The 11,709-nt window shown below is 39.4% G+C and overlaps 1 protein-coding gene across 7 annotated transcripts in view; it reads right to left on the bottom strand.

The window, feature by feature from the left end:
* Positions 1-6,565: 6,565 nt before the first annotated feature.
* The window catches only part of Mindy3 (MINDY lysine 48 deubiquitinase 3), a 74,763-nt gene continuing 69,619 nt past the window's right edge, over positions 6,566-11,709 (bottom strand). For 4 of the 7 annotated variants that reach the window (XM_021233623.2, XM_005081256.4, XM_021233625.2 and 1 more), the window contains 2 exons: positions 10,223-10,294; positions 6,566-7,503 (listed from right to left, as the gene is read on the bottom strand). In XM_021233623.2, the coding sequence (XP_021089282.1) occupies positions 7,354-7,503; positions 10,223-10,294 (222 nt within the window). In that variant the 3' untranslated portion in view covers positions 6,566-7,353. Of the gene's footprint in view, positions 7,504-8,979; positions 9,116-10,222; positions 10,295-11,709 lie in introns of all 7 variants that reach the window. The other 3 variants (XM_021233624.2, XM_040755472.1, XR_002385133.2) reach the window with 2 other exon arrangements.

Here is an 11,709-nt window from a genome sequence, read left to right as displayed (position 1 = left end):
AGTGTAGCTCAAAACTTCTCTAATGAAGAAATGATGAGGGACATACAGGACTTTTTCAACCTTTTGTCTTAATTCAAAGATTGACTGGAGTTGTTCTGTTAAAAAAGTTTCAGTTCAACAAACTAATCGTAACCTAGGCAAAAGGAGAGATATGTATACATGGTCTGTGTGTATGGACGTGGCCACGTCAGTATGTATGAAGTGTGAAATGTAAATGCGTGAATGTTGACAAAAGCAACTGTTCTAATTGCCTTGGATATGATTAAAGGGATACTTAAATCCCTTCAAACAGTTAAAAACTACCTAAATCGATTTAGATATAGCCAAAAGAAACATCCAGTCAGTCAGCTAATATTTTAACAAAAATTCAAGTTAAGCCCTCAGAGCCAGTCAGAGAGAGAAAGAGAGAGAGAGAGAGAGAGAGAGAGAGAGAGAGAGACAGAGAGAGAGAGAGAGAGAGAGAGAGAGAGAGAGAGAGAGAGAGAGAGAGAGAGAGAGAGAGAGGTTTTTTCAGGGAACTGTCCTGCCGCTTTGGCAGGCCCCCACCCCCAAAGGCGTCTGTGTAGATGCAAATTAGGCCTTGTCAGCTCAGATGCAAATGAGGCCTTGTCAGCTAGTGAGAGCTACAGGTTACAGGTTGAAAAAAAAAAAAAAACAGGACTATTTGGGACATAGTATAGTTTACAATCCTTAAATGATTCTCAAAGGTACTTAATGGTTATGTCCCTTTTAAAGGACATCTACTAATACTTTAAATAGTGATCCCAATTCACCTAGATAGTTGACTAAGGAGGGTAGACAAATCCTTCTACTGTTATGGTCCAACTTCAACAGTTCAAACAAAATTTAAAAATAAAAGGGGGAGTAATGACCCCAGTCCCCACATGATTCATTAAATAATCCACTCCTCATTTAAAAATTTTTAAAATGTAAATGCCAGTGAGGAAACTGCTTCAGACAGATTCTGACATAATGAAAGTTAAACAACTATTACTCAGGCCAAATGGAAACATCCATATACTAGACAGTAGAGTAGACCCTAATTTGGGGTCGAGGGTATGTTTGTGTTTTCTTACAGGAAAAGAATAAAGCTTCAGTAGCTGTCACAACATTTGGTGAGATGCATGGAGCAGAGAAAACTGGACCTGAGACCATGGGAGCCTGCTCAAGCCAGTTCGAGATCTCCTAAGTCGGTGTTCCTGACCCTTGATGTCATCAAATCTACAGCCCGAGAAAGAAATAAAACAGTCAGTTCGAGATTTCCAGTGTCTCATCAGGCTTGCTACATCAACCTCCTGGACCTGTGAGTTTTCATCCCAAAGCCAACAAAACTGGAAGATTAGCAGCTAGCCTTTGATACACCTTAAAACAACAGAATTCATTTTGCCAGCTTTTCCCTTTGGGGGAAAAAAGACCCATTTAAAACATTTGGACATTGGTATGGACTGTGATGAGTGGCAAAAGCCTCTTTTCAGTATTTGAACAGGACATGGTCACTTGAAATATCAGACTTGGTAGTTCCTGTTTCTGGAATCACACCTATGCCAGTGTGTTCTTCTGGAGAAATGTGGTTTGTGCTGGTGCGACAAAAAGACTTTGACTCGGGTTGCATGTTCGGCTGATACTACTGACATTAAATCGACAGACTACATCACCACAGGAACAAATTGGTACTCTGTAAATAGTGCAACAAGCCTCTTGTTCATATTTTTTATAATGCTACATGTGTAACATCAATGATTGTACCTAATGTATCTGTGCAAGTGCACTCTCTAATGCTTTCCTAAGTAGATCTTAAAATGATTGTAAACTTTATCACTGTTTTGACCGTCAAATTGTAACTATAAATCACCCTTGTAGCAAAGAAAGGCTGGTGGTAGAATGCTAAGGCCCAGATCGGGGGATGGGCAGGTGACAGAGAGGCGCTATGTCAGTGGGGGTAGGTAGGTAGGTAGGTACCACTAGGAATGGTAACAGTGGCAGTAGGCATTCTGGCTTCATGCTGAGTTCAAAGTGCCTTAGCCCATGGCAATCCCGATAGCCATAAAGCCTTATTACAAATGATTTTAAGGTTGGGGCGCTCTTTTGACGGACAACCTGTGGGGAAGACCCACTCCCACCTAAGACAGGGGTTCAAGGTCCCCCAAAGACGGGCCAGGGAGGGTGACCCTACTTGACCTAAGCCAGGAGTGCCTCATTTAAAGATAAAAAGGGGTGAATTGTGGGGACACCAGACCTTGAGCAGAAACCCACTTCCCCTTCGGCCTGGGAGCAGGCATCTGTGTAATGTTTACTGAAAACAATTCAGTGCTTTAAAGCTCTTGATAGGGCTCAGATAAGGGCTCGCTCACTGAGATACCATGACTTTGACACCCCCTATGGCTAGATGCCTCTTCCTGTCCCCCCCCCTGCGGTGTCTCCCCGATTCTGGGGCCGGAGATTAAACCACCAGCCAGGAGGGTGAGAAGTCTGGAAAGAATGGTATGTAAATGGATGGCAAAAGTCCTTAAAAAGGGAAGCTCTTTTTTCTTGGGGAGACTTCTCCTGAGACTTCTCTCTCCTAAGCGGACTTGGAATCTCCTCCTAAGCTGACTTGGGAAGCATAAAGTTTTCTTAAAGCAACCGACCGGTCTCTGTGTCATCTATCCCGACCACCTCGCTACATTCTCGGATGCAGGCCGCACAGCAGGTGCGACAGTACTCCATTGTGTAAATGTACCACATTTTCTCTATCCACTCTTCGGTTGCTTCCAGGTTCTGGCTATTTTCAACTACTTTACATATTAAGGCTTGTATTAAGTGAATTGCTTATGTGCATACTGGGAGCTAGCATCAGAAGTGAGATGAGTTCTTGCATTTACTGAAATGAATTGTGCAGTCCTCATGTCTTGGACAGTGTTTCAAGGTTACTATTTTTATGACGAAACACCATGACCAGAAGTAACTTGGGAAGGGAAGGGTTTATTTGTTCACAGTTCTATATAAAAGTTCATTATCAATAGCATGCAGGGCAGGAACCCAGAGACAGAAGCTGATGCAGAGACCATAGAGGGCATGGTGCTTATTGGCTTGCTCTCCATGGCTTATTCAGCCTGCTTTCCAATAGAACCTAGGACCACCAGCCCAGGTGGTCCTCCCCCATCAATCACTAATTAGGAAGATGCCATACAGGCCTCCCTAAAACCTAATCTTATGAAGGCATTTTCTTAATTGAGGCTCCCTCCTCTCTGATGACTCTAGGTTGAGTCAAGTTGACATAAAACTAGCCAGTATAGACAGCATGGGTGCTGTTGACTGTTCTCAAGGCCCCCACTACCATGGTTCAAAGGAGTTCAGTTCAGGACTGATTAAGTCTCTGCACAATTTTAAATTTGGCTGACCCTTTCTTTATGATTGGCAGAGGTTCTTTATGTGTTCTGAATAAACTGCTTTTATACATACTGTCTTAGTTAGGGTTTGCTATTGCTGTGAAGAGACACCACGACCATGGCAACTCTTACAAAGAAAACTTTTGAGGGTGGCTCCCTTACAGTTTCAGATCATTATGATGGTGGTGGGGAGCACGGCAGCGAGCAGGCAGATGTGCTGGAGCTGAGAGTACTACATCTTATAGGCAACAGGCAGTCAACTGAGTCAGTGAGGGAAGCATGAGAAAAAGACCTCAAAGCCCACCCCAGTGACACACTTCCTCTAACAAGGCCACACCTCCTAATGGTGCCACTGCCTTTGGGGGACATACACACTCACATGTGTATGGAGTTGTACAAATATGTATGTGTAGGGCATAAAACAATCATTTGCATAAAGTCTGTTTATATATATATATATACATGAGTGTGTATATGTACACAAATATATATGTAGGACATAACATGCTTTGGATAAACTATATATATACACATATGTATCATATATGTATGATACAAGTATTTACTTTGTTTATATGCATATTATATATGTGTTTATGCATGTATGTATATGTACACACACACACACACAACATATAACAAGTGTTTAGGAGCATTTGCCACTGATACCATCCATGTTAGGCGTTTGCTTGTAGGGAATGTACTTGATCACTGCTTAGCCTTCTTTAACCAACATAGGATTTTTTTTTGGTATCAATTCTGTTATATTCCATTTTTCAAATAGGCATTTAATCTAACTAAAATTTTTTTGGAGAAGATAACTTGTTAATTTTAATATGCACAGTACTCATGTTCTCTGTTATTTTTTCTCATTTTTTAAAATCAGTCTTAGCTTTTATAAATCTATTTTTTAAAAGAGAACAGATTTGCCCTCTCTTGAACATCTGACTTCATTGTCCTTTCTGCTTAGCTTCACAGTTCAGTGGTTTTTTGACTGCCCACAATCTAATTTTAGGACATTTTATCACCCTCCAAATAAACCCTAAACCCTAAACCCATTAGCAGTTAGTCACTCCCCAATCTGGCTACCCTGTTCATCCCCATGCCAGCTCCTAGTGCCTGCTAACCCACTTTCTGTGTGTGGCTCACTTGTACTGGACACTTGAAACAAATGAAGTTATAAATTCTCTTATGATGGGCTTCATTCGGCATAGTGTCAAGAGTCACCTATGCATGTACCATCATTCACTTGTATTTACAGATAAAATTCCACTGTATTTTTATACTGCATCTGTTTACCCCTCATCTGTTGGGCTTTAGGCTGACTCCATTTCCTGTTACTGTGATAACACTAGTTTATAGATTCTTATAAAACCTTTCTATGTACATCTTCATCATTTCTTTTGAGAATATGCCTAGGGGATTTCTGGATCATATACTGTTTCTGTATTTGGAATTCTGAGGAATGACAAAAGCTGTTCTCTAAGGTGGCTTTTATAGTCCCAGGGACACATGAGGGTTCCTGCCTCTGCATTTTTTTATCAAGTGTTATCGTCTGGGTTTCTGATTTAGCTTGCTTAAGGAGTGGTGAATGTATCTTGGTTTTGAGATGCACTTCTCCAATACTTACCTTGGCTGAGAATATTAATGTTTACTGGTCATTCAAACATCAACCTTTGAAGAAATCTCTCTTCAATTCATCCACCCAGTTCTTCATGTATGCTATGAAAATTTTCTTTTCAGCTACAATTTACAAATACTCTCTTTCTATTGACCATTCTTTAACCATCTTGAGGGTAGCGTCAGACATGTTTTAAATTTCGATGAATATACCCTTTCATTTTTTTTTCAAATCCAGGGTCAATAAAACATATTCCTATGTCTTATTGTTCTCTTTTATATCTTTAGCTTTGAGATGTGGACATATGATCATATAAAGTTAATTTTCATACCAGGTATAAGGTAGGGTCCAAATTCAATCTTTTGCCTATTTTCTTTTAGCCCCCGATCTTTCCTTTAGGCTTCCAATTATACATTTTCTTCTTTTCTGTATTTATTGGAAACTTATTTCCCTCTAAGCATGACATTAGTTATAAGTGACTTTCTTTTTGTCATATTTTCAGGATCATTAGGAAATGCTATACTATTCATTGTAATTCTCTTTGGCTTTTGGATTACTTGAAAGTACCTGGCTTAATTTCTAATTTTTTGGGGATTATCTAGATTAGCTTTATCTCCCATCATACATTTATTTTGGTGACTTGCACATAGACACTACACAAACACAAAAAAATTTACTGCAGACACTTCCAGCAATGTGACTGAGCTAAGGGTCCAATCAGCAGCTGTCACTGCATCACCACATCTAGAGATGATTGCAGCATGGCTTCTGGGCACCTCAGCTTAGCGTCCAGATGGAGTAGCAGGCAAGCTATCACTGTACTGTGCAATGCTTCTTTCTAAAGACAGGCTGGCCTCTATCGCATCCTGAACTTTACTTTTTACTTCCAACTCTGAGGTTCTGAGATTGCAGGTGTGTAGCGCCATGCTCAATTTTATACTACACTGGAGACTGAACACAGGGCTTCATGCATGATAGGTACAGACTTATCTCTCACTTAATGTTTTCAGTGACAATTTGTAAAATTCATACATAGTATTTTACAAAGCCAGTAGTAAGAAGATTTCTGGGGGTGGGGTGGGAGTTAGATGATTTCTGTGCTGTGTTCTGAAATCCTAGTAGTATTTTATTCCTGGAAGAGAATGCCACTGAAGTTATATATACAATCTCAGGCCAAGTTTTTCCTATGCTAAAATCTACTTAGTTTATGTATTGTAATTGTTTATACAAAAATGCAACTTGACCTAGATGCTCTCATGGAATATACAGCGTCGAAGGTAAGGATCACTTCTGATATGCAAAAGGACACAGTCATGGGCTCACTCCCAAGGGAAGGAAGCAAGAAGCTCTAGAGTAGACAGGATGGGTCTGCTGTAGTTTTGCTACTGGCCAAGAGGGCTGTCATCCAGTCCTTGTGTTGCCAGTTGAGTCCACAGGACTCTTAGCTACGCCAGCCTTGTGCTTTTATTCACATTTCCTCTGACTCCACGAGGAACGTTTTGCTTCCAGGTTTGAAGGCAGAAATGCTTACAAGCATTTGCTGATCATAAGCCACTGATGTAAAAGTACAAGGGTGTAGTTTAAGAAAAAAGTCTTTATTTATGGTATTAGCTGGGACCATAATAAATAATAATGCCATGTGTTAAAGTAACAACAGATGTTCTCATGCATTTACCACGCTTAGAAATATACAAGAAAACTGGCTTGCAGGATCAAAGGTGGAGAAGTGTACTTAGCAATACAGTGAAAGGTACAGTGTTAAGACCTCCTAGCAAACAGATTCTCTCCCTATCACTGTAAAAAGATACATCCCTACACACCTGTGAACAAATGGCAAGTTCCCACATATTTTCCACTTTTTGTAAACATGCCAGAGCTAAATTAGTTATCAAAAGGCCAGGACTGAGAATTTGTTATTTACTAGTATTTCTCATGGAAAACAGATTTTAGCGATGAAAAACAAAAACTAACTTCTGCAGTTTTGGTGTAGAGGCTGATAAAAATAATACAATAAAATGAACCTGAATGGAATGAGATCCCAGGCAGGGTTCTGTATCTGAGTCTTATAAAAATGCTGCAATATTGTGTTTGTAATCTGGCAAATAACAACCAATTACCTGACTGCAGAAGTGATGAACTCTTAAAGCTTAATTTTGCTAGTAAATTTCACAGAAAGAATTAAAATAGGATAACCTTTAACATAAAGCTTTAGAACAAATAACTTAAACATATCTTAAACACCAAAAATGTGTTTTTAATTGTTATTTACAGTTAATCAACAATACCAGTGTTTAGCTTAATGTAGCCAGTCATGAATCCCCATTTAAACACCCGTTTACAATCATCTTTAAAAACTCAGGCAACTCAATTGAGTGAAGGAGAGCGCTCTGTGGTCCACAGTAACTCAATGTATGGCCATTTGGTTTGTAGACAGCGTTTAATAGGAGTGTCATCTGTCTGTAGCATGGGGTCTTCAAAACCCATAACCACAGCAGTCCCTTCCACATACATTACCTGTTAAGAGGAAAAAGTTAGCAAGGTCAGTTAACAGTCATAAAAAATTCTCATGTGGACACAGACAACTTCACAGGCAAGCATGTTTCTGAGACCTTGCTATATGGAGCTTTACATATAACTGTTTTGATAGGAATTACATTCAATTATAGCATCTGCAAAACAAATTTGTGAGATGGTGATACAAATTTTAATTGTTAGTTAACTGGTAAAATCTAGAATTCAAGATCAAGATTTTAAAAAAGCATAGGTGTATCACAAGCCATATACTTTTAGATACAGAAAAACATCGTTTTTTCAAATGGTGGATAAAAAGGGTGTGTTTCTTCCCCTAGTGTACATGCGGCACACTGTGTTTCCTCTGGCTGGGCTAATGAGGCAGTCAAATTGCTCTTGCTTCTCAACAGAACATAGCTATGTACCCTGAGAGAACCTCACCTTCCATTTGGATGTAAGCACTGCATGTTCAAATCTGAAGGTATCAGCATGCTTGTTAATGGAATCTACTGTCTGTGGATTGAATGTTTTTGAATGTAGTTCTTCAATGTATTTTACATTTCATGACAATCATGGAGAAAAAAAATCACAAAAGATGTGAGGACAGACACAAAAGTCATGGAAGGATGACAGAGCAAGCTAACCCGTGATAACGATCACATTAGCTATAACTTGGTGTGAAGATACCAGAAAATATTTATTCTACTTTTTTTTTAAAGAAAATACTTAAAATTAATTGATATACCAGTAGAACCCTAATTGACATACCAGTAAAACCCTAACTACCAAGGATTCAATGTGTACATTAAACACTTATTTAAAGGAATGGCTATGGACTACTCTCTTCCAGAGTATGTATAGTTATTTTGAACTATTCAGTGGGTTATACACATGATTGCAATTATGTTCTTGTAACATAAAAGCCATACGCTATGTGACCAAGGAGCCAAAAGAAACAAGTTGATCAGCCTTCATCATGAGTTCCCTCAAAAACACAACTGATGTAGAAATAGGATGTTCTATTACTAGGTCATATTGTTTGATTTACAAACCTTACTCTTTGGGGAAGTCCAAAGGCATTAAGGTGAAATACATTTTTCATATTAAAATTACAATTCATATTTTCCAACCTCAAAGCAAAAGTGCCACTTCGTAAAAAGTTGTCTGAAAGGAATATAACCCAAGATAGGATCTGTTTCTGCAGCTGCTCACAGCATCAGAGCAGGGACAAAGTGACCAATGCCTTGCCTGCTGCCTGCGGCTAGTGTTCTTTTCCTGGTATCCTGAGTAGTACCTGACTGAGCACTTAGCTGTCCAGCCCCTGCATAACTTCAGGACTTTACACTTCTGTATAAATGACATGCATGCCTTGCTTTATGGTTGTTACATACTATGTCACATTAATACTCTGTGTGTCTTGATTTCTGATCTTGTGTTAGTATGTCAGACGCTTGTCACAAGCATGATTTGAAAACTTACTATATACAGGTAGCGTGGCCAAGCAGACCAAGGACAGGATTGGGAATCAGGAACTCAGTTCCAATCCCTGCTCTGTCAATGACTTGCTGTGTGACTCTGGCTGAGTCACTTAATCTCCCTGTCTCAGAGGCCTCATCTGTAAAATATGGATAATATTTGACTACCTTGCAGGGATTGTGGCAGTGAATTAATATTTAGTGATGACAAAACTAGGCAAAACTTCAACAACTAGATGAAGTACTCATTAACACACAATACGATAGCATTCGGGGTTTCTTACTGACTGAACTCTGTTACAGATAGCAATAAATTGGTGAAAAGATTTTGGATATATGAAAGGTCTTGATTTATATTTTGTTATGAAAATAAAAGTAAGAGTTTCAGCCTCTTAGATTGGTTTTGCTAAAGTAACATATCTAATTTACATTATGATCTACTTTCTGTAGCCATCCTCTAATTTACAAGCCTATTAAGACCAGCATGAGATCAAACTGAAAAGGTGTATTCTTCCTAATATTGGTCATACCTACTGAATAAATGGAAAGACTTGCCACAAGAACACACAGTCCTGGCATTTCACTCAAAGGAGTGAAGTGAAGTGCCTCGAATGAGGCTAGTCTACTCAGACACAAGGCATCTGTGTGCCTCTGCCATGGCTTAGAAGGGAGAGGTGCAAAGCAAAGTGGCTAACTGCACAGGCTCTGGGCTTGGACTACACTCGACACCTGTCAATCCCAGCTCTGCCATTGCCTGGCTCTGGACAAGCTGTTTACCTGTGCTTAGGCCTCTCTGCAAAGCAGAAATGCAGACAACACTGACTTCAGAAGGTCGTGTGAAACTAAAGACTAAGTACACTAGGTAAGCGGTCAATTAAGCCATTTGGTAAATTAAAAAAGAATTCTCAATTTAAAAAAAAATCTCAGTGTTATCTACTTCTGCATTTAAATGGATTAATAACATCCTTCTGTGGATTAATCAGAACTGCTGATTCAGAAATACCTTCACAGTCTAAAGTAACATTGTGTACATAGTAGACATGGTAATTTTGTCAATGAAATTATTGCCCCATAGTTCAATGTACATCTTAGTCAAATTGAATACACCCAATTTTGACACGTGTGGCAGTAGGGAGACTTCTGGAACACTCTCCTTAAGTAGCAACTGCAGAAGACTCAGACATAGTCATGCACTCATGTAGTTATTCAACCCAGCTGAAGACAATTTACTATGTGAATTCTCATACCTTTTCATTATAATTTGACTGCTTCAATCCATTGTAGTGGTAGACAGTAAAAGATTCTGGACCACTGGAGCCCTATTATAAATAAAGGACTATTAAAACTTTAAGTTATATCTTTTTATCAAACAATTTCTAATGAGCAATGAATGTAAAAATGCCAATCTCTTACTGTTACTGGGGAATCACTTGATCAAGGAAACTTGTATAGAGTTAACTGCCAGGAAAGCTGAGAAAGGAAGTAGCTGCTTCTGGAAGCAGGGAAGCCCTGAGCTGGGTAAGCTCTTTAGCACTTGCTTATGTCTCTAAGTAGATGTATGTATTAGATGTATGCATTATATTAAATAGGACAAGCTCCTAACAAATATCTCCTAAACTACACTACTGCAAAACATTTGCTTCTCAGTCAGGAACAAAGTAACACTAACTTTACTTAAACCATAAATACACGTGTACCAATATCTTCAATTTGGTCCACAATAGTGAATCAGAAGTTTCCATTAAAAATATCATTTCATAGAAATCAAAATATATCATGTCTAATAAGACTTTATTATCACTCAGAGTGCCTGGGCTCCTAGCTAATGATTCTCAGCAGGCATTTTTCTGTTCCTTCATCTTGTCTTCTTGGCCATTCCTGACATGAGGATGAATATGAACCAGCCTGGGCCAGAGTCCCTCCACTGGATCTTTTCTACTTGGTAGATGAGCTATTGGCAACTCTTGCTTCAGCTCCGCACAAGAGATGGGCTGAGAGAATACAGTTCTACTGAAAAGAGGGAAGGTGGAGTGTGGTGGTATCTTGCTTGTACAAATGAAGCCAGTCTGAAGGTCAGAGAATGGAGCTCAACTAGCTAACTCCATTTACAATGGGGGACTCTGGGAAGGGTTCAAGGCTGTGCTCAAGGCTTGAGATTGAGAGCAGCTTCCCTTCTCCAAGCTCACTTTTTCAGTTCCTGTGAGCTAGGCTTTCCCCTTTGAGTGTTTTTTCCCTTATTCCAAGAGCAAGCAAGGATCTCCAAAACAGCAGGGGCTCCAATCTGTCCTTCAGTCTGAGTTCTGACACTCATGATACATTTCTTTCTAGAGTGCCCCTTTATCATTTTTTAAGACCTGACCCAAATCTTACTTTCCTGTAAAGTTTCCTCTGAGCACACCACTGGTTTTCTTACTACTCTCCGAGCTTTAAAAAGCTGTTGGAGGCTGGGTGGTGATGGCACATGCCTTTAATCCCAGCACTTGGGAGGCAGAGGCAGGTGGATCTCTGTGAGTTCGAGACCAAGCCTAATCTACTGAGCAAGTTCCAGGACTGGCTCCAAAACAATACAGAGAAACCCTGTCTTGAAAAACAAAAAACAAAAACTAAAAAACATGTCGGAATTCATTTGAGAATAAACCTCATGTGAGTTTATACCATTAGGTTGCTACACCGAAGACTTCACATTTGCTTTTAGTATTTCCTAACTAAAACCTAACCTCTCACTGACTGAACT

Source organism: Mesocricetus auratus, unplaced genomic scaffold (assembly GCF_017639785.1).
Source record: "Mesocricetus auratus isolate SY011 unplaced genomic scaffold, BCM_Maur_2.0 Super-Scaffold_100013, whole genome shotgun sequence".
In the NCBI taxonomy this organism is placed as follows: Eukaryota; Metazoa; Chordata; class Mammalia; order Rodentia; family Cricetidae; genus Mesocricetus; species Mesocricetus auratus.
The sequence above is the reverse complement of the archived record's forward strand: the minus strand, read 5'-3'. Positions and strand labels throughout refer to the sequence as shown.